At 28.0% G+C, this 22,435-nt stretch overlaps 1 protein-coding gene across 1 annotated transcript; it reads right to left on the bottom strand.

Annotated features, from left to right (window-relative positions):
- Positions 1 to 5,555: 5,555 nt before the first annotated feature.
- Positions 5,556 to 12,165, bottom strand: LOC114392569 (ATPase 11, plasma membrane-type-like). Its single transcript, XM_028353753.1, has 22 exons — positions 12,007 to 12,165; positions 11,749 to 11,853; positions 11,517 to 11,636; positions 11,321 to 11,419; positions 11,078 to 11,215; positions 10,798 to 10,932; positions 10,499 to 10,678; positions 10,183 to 10,389; positions 9,988 to 10,107; positions 9,764 to 9,883; positions 9,487 to 9,609; positions 9,293 to 9,397; positions 9,058 to 9,202; positions 8,395 to 8,559; positions 8,022 to 8,260; positions 7,806 to 7,838; positions 7,604 to 7,685; positions 7,330 to 7,490; positions 6,925 to 7,110; positions 6,655 to 6,837; positions 6,389 to 6,564; positions 5,556 to 5,958 (listed from the first exon to the last, which is right to left on the bottom strand). The coding sequence occupies exons 2-22, from the start codon at positions 11,800 to 11,802 to the stop codon at positions 5,862 to 5,864; spliced, it is 2,868 nt and encodes a 955-aa protein (XP_028209554.1). The 5' UTR covers positions 11,803 to 11,853; positions 12,007 to 12,165; the 3' UTR covers positions 5,556 to 5,861.
- Between the last annotated feature and the right edge of the window lie 10,270 nt (positions 12,166 to 22,435).

Raw genomic sequence — 22,435 nt, 5'->3', positions numbered from 1 at the left:
TTGTACAATGAATGAATAAAACAATAGGAATATAAAAAGAATACCATAAAATGTATTATAAAAAATATACTATTATATAAATAATACAACTTTAAAAAAAAATCCGACTAGCTACAATAGGAAAGTGACTCTGTTGTAAGTCTCTTGGTTGTGGTGTGCCAATACCTTCGACCAGAAATGAAGAATGCACTAACTAAAGTTCGGTTTGCGGAAGAAAAGGAGCAATACAATACAATTTCTCAGTGTCTTCAATGATGAGAGATGAAATATAATAGTTAAAGTTACGCCTTACGTACGCGTAAAGGTCTAAAGTTTTCTAGAAGAAAAAGAAGCATAAATTGACTCCTTGACTTCATTTAAATTTGCAGTTATGAACCATCGTTATCTCGTTTGTATCGAAGTATTTATTTGAAATAAATACTACTATTTTTTTTCGGGCAAATGATATTTTGTTGATTTATTAGAAATATCAGTTAAAATATATTTTAATATAATCCAGTGATTTTTTTTCGTTCTCTTCTCTTTTCATTCTTCTCTAGCCATCATTAGATGAAATATCTCTAAAAAAAATTATTATATAATAGTAGTAGTTATAATTATTAACAATTAATCGAATATATACGTTTACGATAATTTACAAAATTCATTTAAATTTCTTTATATGTTTTGATTTATAAAAAAAAATTTGTTACATTTTAAAAAATAAATAATTTTATTAATTACTATTGTAATAACATTAGTTGTTAGTGGGAGAGATTTTTGAATCCAAAACTTTTCTTTATCCTTTTAGTCAACAAGCTAACCTTATAACTCCTAACACTAGAAATATTATTTTTAGAATGAACTTTTTATTTTTAAGAATTGCATTTTCCTTTAAAAAAATAATCGGCAGAGAGAGAAGCCAAAAGGATCCTTTCGTGATTGAGGAGTATACTAGATAGAAAATTATTTATGCAACTGTGCTTACATTTGAAGTTTTTGTATAAATTATTGTATGTTAAGTTATTTATATTTAAGATAAAATGGAAAACTAAATACAGTATAAAGTAAAAAAAAAATATTTTGCAGGGTTAGGAGTTTTTATCTACTCAAGAGAAAATGAGAAAGAATTTTTTTATTGAAATAACAAATTTATCCATTTAAAAATTTATTTAATATTTTATCAAAATAGTATCAAAATAATTTAATAATATAGTTATATTTTTCAAATGATTTTTATTTTTAATTAAATATAATTTTCCTAATCTCTCATTCAAATAACAACAAATTATTTATTCTTTATTTTGTTTTTTCTCACCTTTTTCTGTCAGCATCAAAACAAAGCTGTAGTGATGTGGTTGATTTATGGAAAAGAAGAATTTTCTCAATATTCACATTATGTTTTTATTTATAAAATGAATCATTTTGTCATTATTATTTATATGAAATTCTACAATGCCCTGGATCCTAAAACATTGGTTTGTATAGCAGTGATGTCACCGTATATTTATACTAGATAGTACGACAAAATGGTGTTTATATAGTCAACTATTAGGTCCGTATCAAATATCAAATGCGCCATAAAATAAGGCCTGACAACCTTTTAACTGCTCATTTGTGTGCGTACAGTAATCATTCTTTTATAACTTCTCCACCTAATCTCACCAATTAAAATATATCCACAACACACAAAAATTGTTTAGTCTTACTTTTGGGTAGGTAAATAGAGGAGAGAAATTGAAGGAAATTTTTTACTAATGTCATATTTATATTTTTTTATTTTAATTTTAATATTTTTATTGTTTTTTTTCCGCTTCATCAAACTTATTCTTAGACTATCTATCTAGAATGTATCCTGTGTTTGGTTAATAGTCGGTTTCTTCCGACAAAAAGAAAATAAGTTAAGGAAAGAGGAAAAGAATTGAAATTTTGTCTTTAGAAGTTAAGCTTTTTTTCCCTCACTTTTTCTTCAATTAAACAGAAAAAATATTTTATCATCCGTATACTTTTTTCTTTTTATTTTATTTGTTTTCACTTATTCTCCAACCAAACTACCATAAGAGAAAAGAAAATGAGGAAGTAGAGAAATGTTTAAAATTTAAATTACAGAAAAACTTAAAGGATTTTTTTAATCTCTCTTCTTAAAATAATTTTTTAGATTGATTCTAGGGTGACTGAGATGTTATTTTTTTATGAAGAGGAGTTAAAAAATATTTTTTAAATTGAGAGATTAAAAAAATATTTTTAATTTGAGAAACATAAATAAAGCAACCTAAATTTATAGGAAAAAAATATGTAAAACAAAAAAAAAATCAATATCTTAAGTATTGTTTCTGCTTTATTTTTCCATTTGTACAAAAACATAATTGTTTCTATTTCAGGCCGTTGCATCAAGTACATATGCCTGCAAGCTTCCAAGGCTCTGATCCGCATCACTTGGATCCCAATGAAATTTTCTATTCATAAGCTATAAATAAAGTGTACCTGCTGTATCAAGAAATGCCAACATCACACATTATTGATATAATTTTTTTCTAATAATTATTTTTATCTTCAGTTAAAAAAAATACGAGACCCTTTAAATATTCCTACTCTTGATTTTTTAAGTTTTAGATAATGCTTTTTATTCAGTAGTTTTAGATAAATTCTAACTATTAATAAAAAAATATATATTAAAGTGTACTACTTAAAAAAGTAGTTTACTAATATTTTTCATAAGTAGTTAAATACATTATCAAATTAATGAGAGGATATGATTTATGGCAAGAAATTTATTAAACATGCTGGAATTTTCTCTTCTTATATTGCAAATTAATTCAAAAATGAAAAGCTTAAAAATTTGTTTACTTTGAGAAACATTTTTTTTTATAATTTATCTCTAAATGCATCAAAATATGCCTATTTTTCATATAAATCTTAAAAATAAAAAAAAATATAATATGAAACTAATGATATATTTTTATAGTTTCTTACAAAAATATTAAATAAAAATGTGAAATATTTATCAAACCTAACTTGCCATAATTTATATTTTTGCAAAATAGTGCATCTTACTTCAAAAAATAGAGATTCCTCATAAAAAGGGTTGGCACAGCCTGTGGTTGGAATGTGATTCATCCTTGCTGGTGCAGTCATTTAAGAACTCAAATATAGGGCCTTGAAAATTGAATAACAAATGGTCTAATTGTATAAATTTAACCAGTAGGATAAGATATTTGGTTGGTCACACTTTCAAGGAGAAAAATACTTATGCAGACATTTTGGCCGATAAAGCTCACTCTTTCGGTAGATTTTACTGATGGAGCTCTCTCCCTCAATTCTTAGTTGTTGATTTCAATAGGAGTAAATATGGTTATACAAATTACAGACTCAAATAGTTTTTTTTTTTTAATGGGTTTGATCTATGTCTCCCATGTCTTTTGTTCCTCTCTTTTATGGTTTAATGATATTTTCTGGCTTGTTGTATGTAGAATCTTGTAAGAGGTGTCAACCTAATTAGGATTTCTTATGCTTTCATTTGCAACAGTCAACCTTTCTTTATTAAAAAAAACTTCAAAAAGTGAAGACATCACACGAAATTTGGTTTATCAAAAAAAATTGTGCAATAAAAATTTGTTCGTAGTAATTGGCATATCACTACAAATAGGAGAGAACGAGTTCGTTTTATGTCACCTTGTGCTTAAGTTAACTAATGAAGATCGGAACTCAACTGTAACAATCTCACGAGCGGCTATTTGTAAATATCAAAATCTTTTTTTCTATTTTCCCTCTCTAATACTTGCTAATTCCTCCTTTTAAGCAAATAGTTTACTAGTTTCTTGATCAATGAAATTGAAGTCCTTCATTAACATCATTTTTGGATTTGCATTGTTTATGCATTTTACATCATTTTTTCTTACGTCACATTCACTGTAAATGCATAAGCTATTGAGAATTGCTTCTCATTTGACTTGGGTTTTCACTTCCGATAGTTTAAATCAAACATATTATATTTTGTAACAATATTCAATTAGCATCGATCACTTCCATGCAGCCATTGGCAACAATCTACCTCCAGTATCTAGGACATGCTTCTCTAACCTAATTTTTTTTTCTTATATATAAAAAAGTCTTAGTATGTTAGGTTCTGAGTACTCACCAAGATCAACATAAACTCAAAAAGTGTTTAGTAAAGTATTTATATATTAACAAGATCTTCTTCGTATCTACAACCAAAATCAAATTCATATTATTTGTGAAATATGAGTTCACTCGTTACCAACAGTTGAATGAACTTCTGTTGGTGGTAACTTAGAAAATCTTTACAGGAAGCTTACACTTTATGAAAGAATGGTGTAAAAATTATAGGTCGTGTCCCTCAGTTTTGAAGATGGTGATTGGTCCTAAAAGTGTCAGTTGGAAAAGTTTTTGTGATGGTCTCTTTATAACATCACAAAATTGCCTATAACCTCCTTGCTAATGCTAACCATGCATATTTCAGGAAGTGGCGTACGTGGTCCTAAGAATCTCAAAAGAGCTTGTAACGGCAAATGCATACTTGTAATATACCATCATTGCACTAGCATGTTATCCGCCATTAACCCTTTGGCTTCTAGGATATGGATGCTCATTGCTCCAAAGCACATTCCTTTCTTTCTATCATGGATTGGGGGCTAAAAAAATATCAAATGTTAGTTATTATTAGGACCACAAATAGATGATATATTATCCCAGTTTCCTGGTGCAAAGTATTCTAATTGGAGAAACCGTGGGTGAGGGAAGGACACTTTTGTGCAAATGAGGCCAAATATAGCGATGCATTCACTCTTCATTTTCATCCCGTGGTGTCAAAGTTACTCAACTCCACTGAGCTACACACACACACATATAAAATCTCGCCTTGGTTACATGAGTTAATTTGCCTAAATTAAATAAATAAGAAAAATTAGAAAGAAATAAAAAAAATATAATAAAATATTACTATTAAATCTAAATATTACAGATCATTTAGAAATTACAATTTTAATAACCTAATTTTTTAAAAAAATTAATTGAGTGATTAAAATAAGAATTTAATGGTGATACATTGATAGTTTAAAATAATTCCACACTACTATTGAATCAAAAGTCATTCTACACTACTATTGAATCAAAAGTCATTCTACACTACTATTGAATCAAAAGTCATTATCGATATGACTTTTAAGATTATTTTACGAAAGTTAATAAATTTATTATAAATGATGATTTTTAATTAGATAATAGTGTAGAAATATTTCACAATATCTTTTTTCTCTTAAAATAATAACAAAAGGTTAGCCGACTTTGAGGTCGCTTTGATCCACTATTGAGCCGAATTAGGCCCAATTAGTTAAAGAGCCGCAACTCACATTGACACCTCTATTTTCATCAAATGTTACAACAATGCACTTTATTGTTAAAACACACTCCTCACCACGGAATATCCACATTCACTCTTATTAATAAGGTACTTATCTCCGTGACATATATGCTTATAAACAAACCAAACGCAAACGTACCGTAACTTCACGCTCTTCTGCCAATTCACTTCAAACTTTATAATTAATTTCCAAAGATGAAAGAAATTGAGGTACATAGATAGAAAATGAAATCAGAAGCATAAGATACAAGGGTGAATATGAATTTCTCTTCGTTCATGGCATCATGAAATTGTGGAGAATGTGTGACAGATAGAGTGATAACAAGAAACAAGATGACATAAAGTGACCTCACAAAAGCACTCCTTTAAGTGCTCAAAACAGACGGCAGAGTAAAAAGGACATTAAAGTTGAAGTGTGTGATCATATTACATTATATGGTTCTTCAGCAACATCAGAATGTAACTCTTTACAGTATAAGTATGCAAATATATATAAGCATCTTTAGACTGTGTATGCTTGCTGAATTGTGTCTATGTCAAGCCCCTTCAATCTCACAACTGATTCTACGTGACCTTTTAGTGTATGCAGTTCTCTCAACCTGAAAATAAATAAATAAATGGGGTCTATAGGACATTAGGAAACAACTTAATTTAACTACGAAATATATGTTACCCTCGCGAAAGACACAGAATTGAAAAGTCTGATCTCATTTTTTAGGAGAATTAATAGAAGTTGTTTTAGTTATTGTCTAATTGTTGTTCCATACTCTTCAAAACATTGTAGTCATGAATGCAATATTTTGATGTATATCCCCATCTTAATTCCTTGTCAAATAAAACAACGGGTATGGCTAACCAGTACTCAGGGTTAAAGAATTCAAAGCGGGAAGTATTTATGATAAAAATCATAAGAAAACATAAAAAAAATTATGGACACTGTAATTTTATGCATCCCAATAAAAAATAGTTCTTTTAATTTCTTAACCAATGTCCTAAGGACACTGATTAACATTTGCCTAAAACAATTACCTTGCAATTTCAGCTCTCCTTTTAGCTTCTTCGGCCATTTGATTGAGTTCATTGACATGTGTACGCTCATTGAACTTGGTGTCAGCTGGTTGTAATCCATGCAATGTTCTTTGCGCATGTGCCCATTGTAGTTCACGTTGTTCCTTTCCAAAGTCCTTTTGCCTTGTGAATGCAATCTACAACATAATGAAATCCATAATAAGCATAGAACAAAAACTAAAACCAGCTTTGGAGTAATCAAACTCAAGAAAAAAAGCTCTACTCACCCTTTGCTCAATGACAAGGTCCCAAGCCCTACCACTCAGAGCATAGCGAATTAAAAATTTAATGATATCAAGTGGGATGTAGAATATGATGTTATATAACCATATAACACCAGCCCAACCCCAACCTATTCCTTCAATTGAGCAAAAGCTCCAGTTTCCATATACTGCAATCAAGGTGGCAATCTGCACACAACAAATTCATCATCAAAGTTGATGTAATGAAGGGAAGAAAGAAAAAACACAACAGGATTAAAAGGTTATGTAGCTTACCAGTTGAGCAACAATAAAAGCAAACACCAGCAATAAACCAGGACGCTCAACATAAGACCAACCTCGAGATCGAGTTACAAATATAAGAGCCTGACTAATAGTGCTCACTTGAAGATAGATTGCAGAGGCAAGTTTCCGGTAATCATCATGAGCAGTTTTTTCAAGAGTTGGGACTCCAAACACTCGCTGAAAACATAGCAGAGAAGAACAAGATAAATCAATCGGGCATCCAAAGAAATCAAAAGCCAAAAGCAGAATCCATGAAAGGAATAAATTGACATTGATTCACATTTCACATAAATAGGAAACAGTAATGAGTCTCCCAGTATTGCTGCCATTAAGGGATGAACATGCACAGATGTCACAATAAATTTAGATTTGGATTAGAAATCACAGAAGTCATACCGGGAAAAAGTTAGTTTTGTATGCCGCCCAAAAGAATATAACTGTCATCATTGCCAGGTAACTTCCAAGCACAACTCCAGTAGTAAATATCTCTGCTAGCTTCCAGCTATCTGGCAGAGGAGATGGTTTTACACGATCTTTTGAAATTGTCATAATAGTACCTACAACGCCAAAGTAATATTAGCCACCAATAAGCTCAGAATCACATAGAAGCATGCTGCAGAATACAAGCAAGAGGAAACAATGACAGTATGTCACAGAAGAAACAACAAACCATCATTTAGGATAGCGATAATAAGCACCATAAAGGGTGGAAAGTCAAACTTCCAAATGAGAGCCAGCAACATGAAACCAAGCTGTAAGGATGTCAAACATGTAGAAAACAGAAAAAAAATTAGACCCATCTAATAAGTACATTGTTCAAAACACCATGTCAGGTAGAAAATAAATCCAGAGTTGCATAACAATTTAATTACCACAATACGTATTGTAATTGATACTGCATAAATCTGCATGAAAGAGGAAATCTATTAGTCAAATGATATCCCAAGTGGAGATCGCCAGGACAAAACAAAAATTTCCCAAAACCTAATGAATGGTGTGGAGTATCATAACAGCTGAAGTAACACGATATAGATGATTAAGTGGGAAATTTTTTTTGAAAAGATATTAACAATAATTCATTAGCTTACTGTATAATTTTTCATTCTCTGGAAGATTGCTCGGCTTGTCAAAACAGCACTAATAATAACACTAAGTCCAGGTTCTGTTAGAACAATATCAGATGCACTGCGAGCTGCATCAGTAGCATCAGCAACAGCTATACCAATGTCTGCTTTCTTGAGGGCAGGTGCATCGTTCACTCCATCACCAGTCATTCCACAAATATGTTTCCTAGCTTGCAAGCGTTTCACGATCTCATACTTGTGCTCTGACCAAATATATAAACCGACATACATCAGCAAAGAATCATATAATACTAAATAACTACAGTTAGTTATTCCATCTTCTACATGTCAAACAATAAGCAAAACAATACATTGCAATTACAACACCAAAGCATACCAGGAAATACACCAGCAAATCCATCAGCCTTTTCTATTAGTTCATCAATTGGCAAGGCAACAATGGATTCATCCTTGTCCTGCCCAAGTAAAGCTGATGAAGGATACATGTTGGTACCCATTCCCAAGCGACGACCTGTTTCCTTTCCTATAGCAAGCTGATCCCCTGATAAAAAAAATAAAGGAAGATACATAGTTGAAAATTGGGAGGAGGATATGGAGTTGACTATTTCAAACATGCATTATATTGTTGGCCATTTTGAAAAACAAATCCTTTACTCTAAATGCATAAGTTAATTTCCAATGTTACCATGGATCACATAAATTCTTTCCTTACAGTACGACAATGATACTCAGATTGTGAAGTTGTAAACCCATCTAAAGCAAAAGCCTTCACCTACCAGTCTGTAAATTTAAATTCAATCGTAGGTAAAACAAGTTTGGTGAATAAACATTTGCTAAATCCCAGAATAACAAGCAAGATAAATCAGATGTTGCAGGACTAGTGAACTACCAACATTCACAGGACTCCAATCACATCAGTTTCTTATATAATAAAACCGCTTACTTATAATCCTTATTAAAGTCATTAACTATAAAGAACAATGAATTCAATATCGTAATACAAGCAAAACAAAGGTGTTTACTAACTTATATAATAGACCTGTAATCATTTTGACATTTACTCCAAGGTTTAGTGCCCTTCGTATTGTTTCTGCACTATCATGCCTAGGTGGGTCAAAGAGAGACAAAAGGCCAATAAATTGCCACGGGCCTCCAGCACTCTCTTTCCTTCCATCAGGAACTTCCTGTATAAAATGGAGACGCCCCAATTAACATTTCCAGCGTAAAACATAGGTATACAAATGCACCAATTGATTAAGCAATAAATTAATTACTTGGTATGCTACAGCAAGAGATCGTAAACCACGCTCTGCAAACTTGTCTATCACTGAATGAACTCTACGTTCAATGTCTGCCTTATTGTGTGCAAGATTCAGGATCTAACAATCATAATAAAAAGGACATCACAATGACAATACACAAGAGCAAATATTAACATAAAATTAAGCAAACAATGTTGTCAAATTACCTGTTCTGGTGCACCTTTGCTTACTCTATGCATTTTGCCATCTTGATCAAGATAAGTCAATGCTGTCCGCTTATCGGTAGGATTGAAAGGAAGAAAATGTACTTCTTGTATGCCAGCACGTGCCTTCAGTAGCAGTAAGTTAAAAAAGTAAAAAGCCAGATCAAATTGAATTTACAAAAATGTAAGTAAATGTTCAGATTATAGTTGCTGGCTTGAAGCTAAAAAATATGCCTCAAGAAGAATACCAGCGAACAATAAATCTATGACTATGACTAACCTCCTTTGGATCAGCCAACATCCCAACTATGGCTGTATCAATTGCATCTTGATTCTCAAGCCTTGAAGCTCGGGCCGCCATCAAAATAACAGTATCTGGATCCACTCCTTTTGCAAAAACCTTAATGTTAAAATAAGAAATTTATCACAACGAGTGCATATAAAATAAAATACAAAGAAAACAAGCAAACAACACCATTCAGCAAACACCATTCAGCAACCAACCTCAACAAGATTTTTGTCAACAGTAAGCTTATTCAATGTCAGAGTCCCAGTTTTATCACTGCAAAGCACATCCATGCCTGCCATCTCTTCAATGGCTGTCATCCTCTTGGTGATGGCCCCCTGCAGACATTATCACTATTAGTTCTTATATGTCCACCCAAATCCAAGGTGCTCGACCAAAAGAAACTAACTGACCTGCTGAGCTAGCCTGTGAGAACCAATGGCCATGGTCACAGACAAAACTGTGGGCATGGCAATTGGAATTCCTCCAATGAGAAGTACAAGGAGGTTATCAATTCCAGAACGATATGGCCGATCTTGGATGGGATACATAACAATAATTTCAATAACCATCCCCAATGCAATTGAACATATGCAGAAGTTCCCAATTGCAGTCAAGACCTGAAAAAGATGGCAAAAAAATACAACAAAAATGAAATCTGAAATTCTGAACTATGAATATTAATTGAACAGCAAGGGGGGGAGAAAGTTAAATTCTCTCTTATGTTACCTTTTGAAAGTGACCGACTTGATTGGTAGTATCCACAAGATGAGCAGCTTTCCCAAAGAAAGTATGAACACCAGTAGCAATGACCACAGCTTCAATCTCTCCTTGTTTGCATGTAGAACCAGAATATACTCCATCACCAGGACCCTTTGTCACTGGCAGTGACTCACCGGTAAGTGCAGACTGAAAAGTACGAAGTACCAAGGAAAAAGAGGATAATTTGACCAATTAGGCATGTGGAGGATTCAAAGAGAAAGTATTATATGAAAGATATATAAACAAATAATAAACAAATAACCCACTTGATCAATTTTCAAAGGATCCCCTTCAAGAAGCCGGGCATCTGCAGGAATAATATCTCCAAGTTTGATGCTGATTATGTCACCGGGAACCAGGACCGCAGCATCTTGCTCATTCCACCTACCATCTCGAAGAACCTTCACAAACACACCCATGAGAAATGAAACTATAAAGGGAAAAAAAGAAAGAAAAGATTCCTTCCAGATGCAAACTGAACCAATAAGAATATGGAATCCACACAGTTCTGAGATAAAACAAAAAGAAAGACACTGAGTTCGACACCTTTGCTTTCGGAGCGAGCCGAGCCATGAGAGCTGCTGCAGCATTACCAGCATTGTTCTCCTCAATGAAACTGATAGTTGAATTGATGAGAAGCAAGGTAATGATACCCACAAAGTCTTGCCAATCAGGAGCCTTCCCCTGCAAAAAAAAAAAATAATAATTAAGAAACAAGTCCAAATAATCAAACTTACAAACTCACACCTTCATTGCCAATATAAACTCTCAAAAACTAAGTGCACTCACCCCTCCATTTGCAAGAGCAATAGCCATTATAGCAGCAGCCTCCATAACCCATGACAGAGGATTCCACATAAATCCCAAGAACTTCAAAAATTTGCTCTCCTGAACAACACCACAGAAGATAAATTCATCATAAAAATTCAATTTTTTTTTAAGTGGGATTTAATCAAAATGAGTAAAAAAGAAGAGAGAGTAGTACTTTCTTCTCTTCTAGCTTGTTGTGACCAAAAATGGTGAGCCTCTCCTCAGCAGCTTCACTGCTGAGCCCTTCTCTGCCACATCTCAGATTCTCAAGAACCTCCTCAATGGGTATGTTCTCCTGCATTCACAAATTCATTAAAGAAAAAAAAACCATTAGTGAAAAAAAAACAAGACACAAGAAGGAACGACATAAGGATGAAGTGATTCAGATCTATCTATGTTAATGTTACCAAATCAACAGTTTCCTTCAAAACAGCCTCCAAAACTTGGGACTTGTCCCCCATCTTGTTATTCTTCTCTATGTCTCTCTAGAGCTACCAACTTTGGCTCTCACACTACAAAAACCGTTCAGAAATTAGAGAGTTAGCGTGCTTGCCTGAAGTGCACCAACCGAAAGAGTTAGCACTAAGTACAAGTAAATAAAAAAAAAAAAGTGTGCAAAGTAGAAAGGGTGTATGGTATGGTTATGGGTAGGAGTAGTAGTCAACCTAATCGAGGATTGATTGAAACGATGTACAACAACAACAACCACTACTACTCTTCACAGCACAGAAAAGCACAAACACAAACTCCTTTGGATCGTGAAGGAAACCATCATGTTAGAGTATAGTAACTACTAAGTAGATACATATACCATACTTGAGCCACTTGCTCAGTAATAGTCGCATCTTTATTTATCAACTTTGCTTATCCTTTTCTTCTCCTTATTTATTTCTCAGGCACTTTTTATTTTATCCTTAAATTTTCCTTTTTTAAAAATAAATAAAAATATAAAGTTGTCATAATTTCACGTTTTATTATGGACATAAGCGTACTTTATCAGCATGTTATAAGCTGTCCGTAGTTAAATTGGAAATACACTAGACTCTTACTAGTTACAACAACACAACAGTTTATACAAGTTAATGTTTTATGTCTCCATCTCTATATCACATAATTTTTTATTTTATTTATTGCATCTCATACCTTTTTTCTAGTTAAAATTTTGTACGATTTGTTATATAAATAATATTTCTCAATTTGGAAATGTGAATAATACAAGATAAAATATAAAATAAAATGACAAAACTTAGGACCAAAATTGTTTTATATATGTGGAAATTTAGGGAAGGAGATAATGTCTTCGATCAAGACAGATTTAAACCTATGATCTATTAGGGTTTTTTTTGTGAACAATGATCTGTTAGGTATGAAAATTATATTTGTATATTTATGTTAGTAAATTATTTGTTTAAATGATATTCATTTGTATATTTTACTTCGAATAAGAAATACTTTTCACTAAATATGTGTTATGAAATTTTAATTTAATGTCCATATATCATTATTTAATTGAATTTTTAATAGTAAAAATATAATATATATATATATATATATATATATATTAAATTTTTGTTCCATATAAAATAAGTTAAATTACATTTTTGTCTTTCTTTAATTCTTGATTTGTAATTTAATTCCCTTTATTTTTTTTACATTTTAAAAAATCTTCAATAGTCTAATCATTGATTATGTATACATTTATTTCTTTTATATTATTTTTTATGTTAATGAATTTGAAATAGTGATATATAATTAAATTATTAATTTTTATAATAATTATTTTGAAATTATATTTAGAATTATTTATTGACAATTAGTAATATGAAAATCTTATATTGTCCACTGTATTAACATCTTTCATAAAAAATAAAAAAAGAAATCAGTGTATTAAACTCTTCTATCTTATTGGACCTCGAAAGGGGCATCTTCTCTATTTATTAACGGTGATATTGAAGATGTTTGTTGAAAAGTTTCGAAATTACATTATAAAAAAAATCTACATTATGATCGTCTTTGTATAATTTTTTCAATAAGTATTTATAAAAAAATAAAATAAATTTATTTTATAATTTTAAATTAGTTTATATATAAGATAAAATTATTTTTAAAGTTAAATGATTTAAATTATACTGAAAATTTAATTTGAATTTATGCATGAACTGATTTTAGTTGTGTAAGAAACATATTTCAATTTTTTTTCAAAACAGGGAATCTATTTAATTTTTTTACTGGTCTTTTTTGTTATGCTCCTTTAATAATATATTTTAATTTTACATTAAGAGCTTTCTTCTATTATAAAATTAATAAAAAAAAAAAGGTACATGGTTTTGTTGAAAGGATATTAGTCTTTCTTCTTTAAATTTTATTATTTTACATTTTAACTAAATTAAGTTTTTTTTCTAATAAAAAGAAAACCGTCTTCTTAGCCGAGGATGAACGTTACTTCTTCTCTGTTAACTTAAAAACGTTATATTTTTCATAATATTTTTAATTAACCTTTTTAATATTTAATAAAAAATTCCTTAAATGTCTTTAAAACACAAAAGTATTTAATATATTTTTACTTAATAAGCAAAAAAATATTAAAAAATACGTTATAAAAAAATATAATTTTTTTAAAGAAAAAAATTATAATTAGTCTAACAAAAGTTAGTATTGATGCCCGGCAGTTTATCAATTACTTCGGCAAGTGTTAAACATATCTCAAATAATTACTTAATATATCTCATTTTCCTATTCTTTATTGAATTTACTTAAATATCCTCGTCTCTTACCTATCATTTTTTTTTTCACACACCTCTCCAAAATGAAGGGGGTGGCTTCAAGTCCTTCTTCGCCTAGAAGTATGAGCTCGTCCTTGTAGTCCTCCTATAATTTTACATACATAAGCCTCTCCCTTTGGTAATACATCACCACATAAATTTATATCTTCTTAAGTTATTTATGTAAGAATAAAGAATATTACAAAGAAGGTTAATTTGAAAAAAGTAGTTATTAAGTTCTTTCCGTTATTTTATTTGTGCTTGTTAGCATCTTTCCTGAATGATACAATTAGCAGTCAAATATTGTTCACCAAATTCCAGTTGAAGTATAGTACGGCAGAAAAATTAAATTCCAGTTGACTTGTAGGGGGGAAAAAATAGAGATGCAAAATCGATACAATAAGAGAAGGGAAAACTAATAATGTAAGAACTGGGTACTTTTTGCTTGTTTGCAATGTTAGTAACTTATAAGAATAAATTATTTATTAGTTTTTGCCTATAACCCATTTTTGTTAGAGAATCTAACCAACTACTTTATTTTAACTTACAATTTTGTTCATCTATAAAGCATAAACCTAACATTATGTTTAAACCTAACATTGTGTTTAAGAAATCCAAACTTAATTGTATCCTAAGAAATTTAATATTAGTTATTATAATTAATTATTATCACTTATATTACTTTAAACTTTATCAAATAGTTGGTCTAATCCCTTAAATAAAATCTTGGATGGTAGATAAAAAAATATGATTAAAAGAGAAAAAAATTACTATAAATTATTAGTTAAATTTTCTAAAAAAAAATTAATCATTAACAACGTCAATCAATATTTTATACAGAATATTATTTAAGCTTTCAAAGAGGTACGTTATAAATTAGTGTTTTTCCTATAAATAGCCTTTTTCTAAAATAAAGTACGATGGAAATGGGTGTGGCGCGGTGCGGCGCGGAAGAGAAGGTGGAGGCTGGACCATTAGCCATTAAGTCGATGCCAGCAGCCGCACATGCAAGCACTTACGATCTAAAGGCATCTTTCTCTCTCTCATTTCTCCTTCTATGATGTTCTTTTTATTTTTTTGTTTTTTGTTAAATAAACTTTTTGGATAATTTTTTCATCATCACAATTTATCTGATTTTTCTTTTTTCTATTGAGATAGGGAATTTTTTGTGGGACAAATACATTGAGTTGATACAAATAGTACAGAAAAGGGAATAATAACAACATCACATGATGATATGCTAGAAAGAAACATAATAAAGAGTAAAATAACACTTTTATAATAATAATAATAATAATAATAATAATAATAATAATAATAATAATAATAATAATAATAATAATAACACTCTTGAGAGAGATGTCGTCTTAAGCCGTTTAATTAGTGCGTGATGAAGAGATTATTAATTAGTTGAATCAATTGCTCACATCTCCTGTCTTTTGTGTGAATTATGTTTTATATATATATTTCCATTATCTGACGTTACTTATAAGTGTACTTTTGCTGTAACACAGTTTACCATTAATTAAGGGGTATCCATTATTTAACATTACTTTTATTTTTTTTATCATTTTTATTACTATTTTAAAGGTTATAAATAATTACATTTATAAGATTTTATTAGCATTCTCTTTATATGAATTTGATTACAGATTATTTGATAATAACATTTGTAATAGAGTAAACTTAATTAACTACATACACTATAAATATTCTCTCTTTCCAAATATTTTTTTTTATATTTTTTCTTTCTTTGTTTATTTCAACATTATTAATGTAGGAATCCAAACACATTACTGAATAAATCTTTAAAAACGAACTAAATATTAAGTTGTACTGTAAGCCTGAACCATTGTATTGACATAACATTATTATTATTATTCCAATTTTCTTCAAAATGTGATTAATGTAAACACTAGCTTTTATCATAAATTCATAAAATATTTGTGACATGTTGATGATTGAATTTTGTAATCTCGTGTCTTTAAAAATGTTTAGTTTGTTTTTTTTAAATATCTATTCTCTTAATATCATAATAAATTATTGATATAATTAATATTTTACACCATATGAATATTTCATATGAAATTTGATATGCATATCTTAGTTTTCATATTGAAGGTGGGTTTGCTCCTATTGTGAAGCATAATTTGCTAAAAATACAGGAAGTCAGGAAGTGCACGGGTGCAATTTACTCTATTTAATTTGGTGAGAATGATTCTTATTTTTTATATTTAGTTCTTCATTTTAAATGTCAATAGATTATTGAGTGTTTAATTACTGTGAAACAAAATTATGAATGATATCATTTTTAACAAATGCCTTTGGTGTTGAATTTCTCTATGAAGTTTTTGAATGTTTGATAATTTACTAATTTTGAACTAGATTTGAACAAAAAATTATTTAAAAAAATTATTTATGAAACGGTCAAATAAATTTTTTATCTAATAAAAAAATAAAAGTTACTTAAAATATTTTGTCAAACAAATTTTGTGTGACCTGGATTTGGGTTGAAAGACCACTTAGGAGAGAGAAGAAGGGCCAGCATATCACTTGGTTAATAAGGAATAAGATTTAATTAATATATTTTATATAATATAATTTATAAATATATTTCATATATGTTTTAAAACAATATATAAATAGATATTAAAATATGTAAATACTAACCTATTTAAATAATTTATTTAATATTTTATATAATATAATTTACAAAATACATTTCCAAAATATATTAAAAATATACTATATATTTTTGTTATAGTTAGTTGGTTATGTATTTTATTTTTATATACCAAAATAATAAGATAAATTATATTTTTTTATTATTTAACATATCTTTATAAAATTAATTTTTTTCATAGAAAATTATATATTTTGTTATTAGAATGAATAATTTAAAGCTAATAAATGAATAATATTTTTTCTTTATATTTTAATATTTTTCATTTTTTTATTAGCTGTATCTTCGAGGTGTTACACAAGAATATCTTTAGGATGAGAGAAATAATAAAAAAATAACTTTTATACTTTTAATTCACATTTTTTACATTCTATTTTCATTTAAAAAAAAAACATTTTTCCCTTTATTTTTATTCTTTAAATCAAAGAGAACCTTAAATACAAAAAGAAAAAAGAAAGTAGTAAGAAAGAAAAAAGTTTTTTTGGAAAACTTTTGTCCAATTTGCAGTGCAAGATGGGATTCCTTTGAAGTCTGATTGAATTCAACTAAAAACGAATAAATAAAAAAATAAGTTACGAGAGTGAGTGACAGTGACCATACCCCTTTCGCTTTCCCATCCCTATCTTTTCAATAATTCATTCTTTCATCTCTATCCCCGTGCACATGCCATATCAAGTTATCCACTAGGGACACTACATAATTTAAGTGAGGAAGTAATTTTTAAAAATAAAATAACTACTCTATCCTTCCCTTTTTTTATATTTTAAATTAAACTTAAATATATTTTAATTCCTCAAATTTAATTCATTGTTTATTTTTTTATTTTTATTTCCTAAATTTAAACTTAACTTTTTAATTCTTCAAGTTTAAAAAATGCTTTATTTTAGTTTGTAAGCAGTCAAAAATTGTTATAAACTATGTCTCTAAACCTTCAAAAACTAATCAGGAGAGATTAAAATAAATAAATTTAAATTTTAAAAATTAAAAATAAGTGTGATTTAAAATTTGAGAAATAAAAATATATTTAAATTATTACATGTTGACTATGAAATATTTAATAAAGCTAAAATATCGTTATATTTAGACTAAAATATCATTATTTAATATCTTAATCTTTGATGTCTATATCATTAATAGTGAATATTAAATATGAATATATCTTAAAAATATTAATTTGATTTTAAAATTCTTAAACTTTTTCCATAAAAATAAAAATAAAACCTTAAACGTTAATTATTGTGAAAAAACCAACAAAAGGCTAAAATATCAAAAAGAAATGAAAAGAATGTATTTTTTTTTCTTAAAAAATAGATACAATAACTAACTTTAGTTATTAATGAAAAAAATGATTGGTATTATATTCACATAATAAAAATTAAAAAGTAATCATTTCTATTTTTTTTTATAACGTACACTTTTTTTATTAACATATTAGTATAAAACATTTATGGTGAGACATGCCATTAATCTATTTCAATGTTTATAAACACATATCATACAAGTATTTTTCTCCTTTTAATATGATTTATTTTATATTTAAATTTAATATTCAAACTTTAAACTATTTAATTAAGAAATACAAATTATTATCACTTATATTAATTAATGTTGGTCTTATAACATATAAGAGGGGATATTTAGAGGGGATATTTGGTTGTGAAGAGAGAAGAGAAAATAAGGTAAATAAGTAAGAAATAAGAGAAAATAAAGTGATTTGATTGAAGAAAAATAAATGAGAATATAATAAAAAATTTGAATTAAAATGAGTTAGTAAGTAATAAATAATGTAAAAAAATATTTGAGTTGAATAAATGATCATTTTCATTTTTTTAAAATAAGATTTTTAAATAACCATTAAGAGGACAAGATGATAAAAACAATTGCGAGTAAATTTTTTCTTCAATCTCTTCATATGAGAGAGGAAAAAAATGTAAAGGTCCCCCATATTTTTTCAAAAAATTCTATGCACATTAGTTCAACCATACCACCGTGATACGCGTCTTTCCTTTCTCTTCTGTTCCTTTCCTTCTTTTTCTCCGTTATTTATCCGCAACCAAACGAGGCCTTAATATCTCATGATCGATTTTCTCTGCTAACTTATAACTGAGCCTAACTATAAAAGCAGGGCCAGAGAGAATAGAAGAAGGGCTAAGAGTAGAGTACTACTATTTGTTATTTGATTTGTTTATAAAACAAACTACTTTTTAAGGGAATCAATTATCAAAGCAAACATCCAAAAAAAATTCCGACCATTTTGTTTTCCTCCTCATATGAGTCTGTGAAAGCGATTTATAAAATATTTCTAAAATCTTATACCACATGAATAATTCATTTTGGAAGGAAATTCATGTTTTTTTTTAAGGGAAGGAAATTTATGTTATTGTTAAGTTTCTTACAGTATTTTTATCATCAAACTTTTCAGTTAAACAGTGGCATGTCTATACATTCACATTCTTTGAAGTTAAACAAAATTTCACTCGATCTGTCTTTTATTTTTTACTTTACACAAACTCCCTTTAATTTGTATAAAAACACAACACTTGTATCATTCTCATTAGCATGAATGTCTCTAATCTTTTATGCAATTATATATATTAGAGGATAACAAAATAATGTCAAAAAAGATAAAATAATGGATGTAATTTTATTAAATCGTGAGTAATATGAGTGTAATCTTTCTTTATTTATAATATTAAATATTTACAGTATGTGAACCACTAGGGTGAGCTTAATTGATAGGGAAGAGTTTGGATAGCTCGTACAATATCCTAGACTGCTTTGGGAGTATGTTTCATTAAACATTTTAAATTATTTAAACAGTAATGTTAACAATACTTTTAATGTAACTTTTTATTGCTTTTTTTTTTTTATCACGGATTAAAATTTCAAATGCATGCAAAATTCATTCAATGCTGTAATTAACAGAGAAAACAAAAATTCATCAAATACGATACTCTTATTAATATACTATATCCATTCCACTTTAGATGACATTTGAAAAAATTTAAGTTGTCATTTAAATAATTGGTGAATAATTAATTTTTTTTACATAAAGTATCCTTAATGAAAGGCTTTACTGTTGTGTAGTAAATGATAAGTAATTAATTAGAAAGATAATTAATATATTAAGGAGTTACATAATAATATTAGTGTCAAAATATTAATTGTATTTTTTAATGTTAAATAATTTATTTGATCTTTTATTTTTTATTTTTTTATTCAGTTTAGTATCTTATCTTTAAAGAATTCATTTTAATAATTTATGTTAATTAAAAAATTCAAAATAATCCTTATATCAACATAAATTTAACCGCAGTTAATAATATAAAATTACTTATGATTGAAAACTACTAGAAAAAACAATTTTCTCTCTAAACATTTCTATTCTGTAAACACACAACAAATCACAACCCATATAGAAAATCAAGAACCCCCAAATCATAACCTGAAATCTCAAATCCATCCGATTCCGGTTTGGTCTTCAAGTAGTTGGTTTAAATTGTTGCGGTTGGGAGGGTGGTCGAAGCCTATGAGTTTGTCCGGGGGTGAGGGTGGTGATGCAATAGAAATCTTATTGGGATCTATTTTGGGGCCTGCAGAAATCATGGCTACTTAGTATTGGAAAAAGTTATTTCTGAATATCATGTTTAGCTCTCAAATATCTATGCAGAGGAAGAAGGAGAGTGGAAAAATGTTGATAGAGTGAGAAATCAGACGAAGAAAAAAGGTTTGCAAAAGGAAATGGAATGTGATAATTGGGTTGAGATTGTTGGGTGTGTGAACTTCTTTTTATCCAGATATGAGAAGTACCCTCAAAGTGATTTTAATTTTGGAATCTAGTAACTAGAGAAAGAGGAGAAAGGAGAAGGGAGAAGGAGGAAGATGAAAAAGTTTTTTTTTTTTTCAATTTTGTAACAGTTTTTAATCATCAATAACTTCAGTTTATCAATAACATTAACTTTAGATAAATAAAATGATCATCTTTGACTAATTTAAAAAGATAAAAATTTAAAATAATATTTTAAAAATAAATAAATTAATTAAAAAAATACTAAATAGGTCATTTGGTCTATTTCTTAATCCTATTTGGCCTATTTCTTATTAGTGGAATGATCATTTGTTAATTTTGATATGTAATTTATTAATTAATTATTCTAAGTACCAAAAACAATAAATAATGTTTAATATCATATATTAGTAAAAAAAGAGAGAGAGTATATTTTCAAGTATTTTAATATATATATATATATATATATATATATATATATATATATATAACATGAAAAAAATATCTTTAATTGATGAGCAAGATAAAAATTATAAATGAAAATTTTGTAAGAAAAGAGAACATAAATCAAATGAACATTCTCTTAGTATAAGTTGGCATGAGTTTCTCTTCACAATAATTAATAATTGAAAGAATTATAATTTTAATCTATAAGTAAAGTAAATTAAAAAAGATAATTGTTTTTTAATATAAAATTAACAAATATTTATAAATTTAAAATATTTTATGAAAATATTTATTTATAAATAATATTTACTCGTGTATAGCACGAGTCATGTACTCTAGTAATACTATATAAGAAAAAAAAAATCTGAGAAAAGCATAAAAAATATAGGAATGTCTATATAGTAAAGTATAAATAAAATGTATAAAATTACAAGTTTAAAAAATGATCGTTTCTCTCAAAAGAAAAAAAAATGATTGTATAATCTAGTTGTTTCAAATTAAAAAAAAAAACATTTAGCAAGAAGTGAATCGGTTGTAATTAATTTGATTTGACTTCAAAGTAAAATTAAAAAAATTATCAATAATGTCACTAAAATGATATGAATTTAATTAATTTGATTTTTATTGAGATTTTAATGGTTATGTGATCATAGTATTAAATAATTTTATATTATTATCCGGTCATAAATTATCATTTTTATAAATTTTAAATATAATTATTATAAAATTCAATAAACATATGATAAGTCATTTTTTTTTACTCATTTTATAACCATTGTTAGTGCACCCATATATTTTTTGTACAGAACCCGTGCGTTTTGTTAAAATATTTGCATCTAATTTTTCTTTTTTATACTATTAAAGTTCATGTGATCAACTTTTCTTTAGTTGGTGACTGACTATATGACATAAAATTGTTTTAGATTTGTATCGCCATATTCAACATTACTAATATGTTAGATTTACTTAATTTTAAAATTCATATATATATACATGTATTTTTTATCCGAATAATCTTATTTGATAAAATTATTATAAACAAAAGAATTATCTCTATAAAAATTTAATATAATTGTATATCTAGATCTAGAACTTGAACTTAAAATCATTTTTCAAATTAAAATAATCTTGAATCAATTGATTAATGTTCTCAATGATAAACTAATGTAGAAGTCTAATTACATTTGTTATTTTTTTAATTTGAATTATGTATGATGATGTCCTATTAAATTTTTTGAGTCATTTTTTAAATTAACCAAATTTAATCGCCCATCATAATTTTCTAATTGAAATTATTAAATGTTGATTTTTCTATCAAATTTTTTAAGAGAATTGGCTCCGCATGCAGTATATGTGGATGTATGAATAGAGACAATAAATGTGACCCAAAAGGGCCCCCAAAGACATGTGTAACA

This window comes from Glycine soja, chromosome 17, assembly GCF_004193775.1.
Source record: "Glycine soja cultivar W05 chromosome 17, ASM419377v2, whole genome shotgun sequence".
Taxonomy (NCBI): domain Eukaryota; kingdom Viridiplantae; phylum Streptophyta; class Magnoliopsida; order Fabales; family Fabaceae; genus Glycine; species Glycine soja.
The sequence above is the reverse complement of the archived record's forward strand: the minus strand, read 5'-3'. Positions and strand labels throughout refer to the sequence as shown.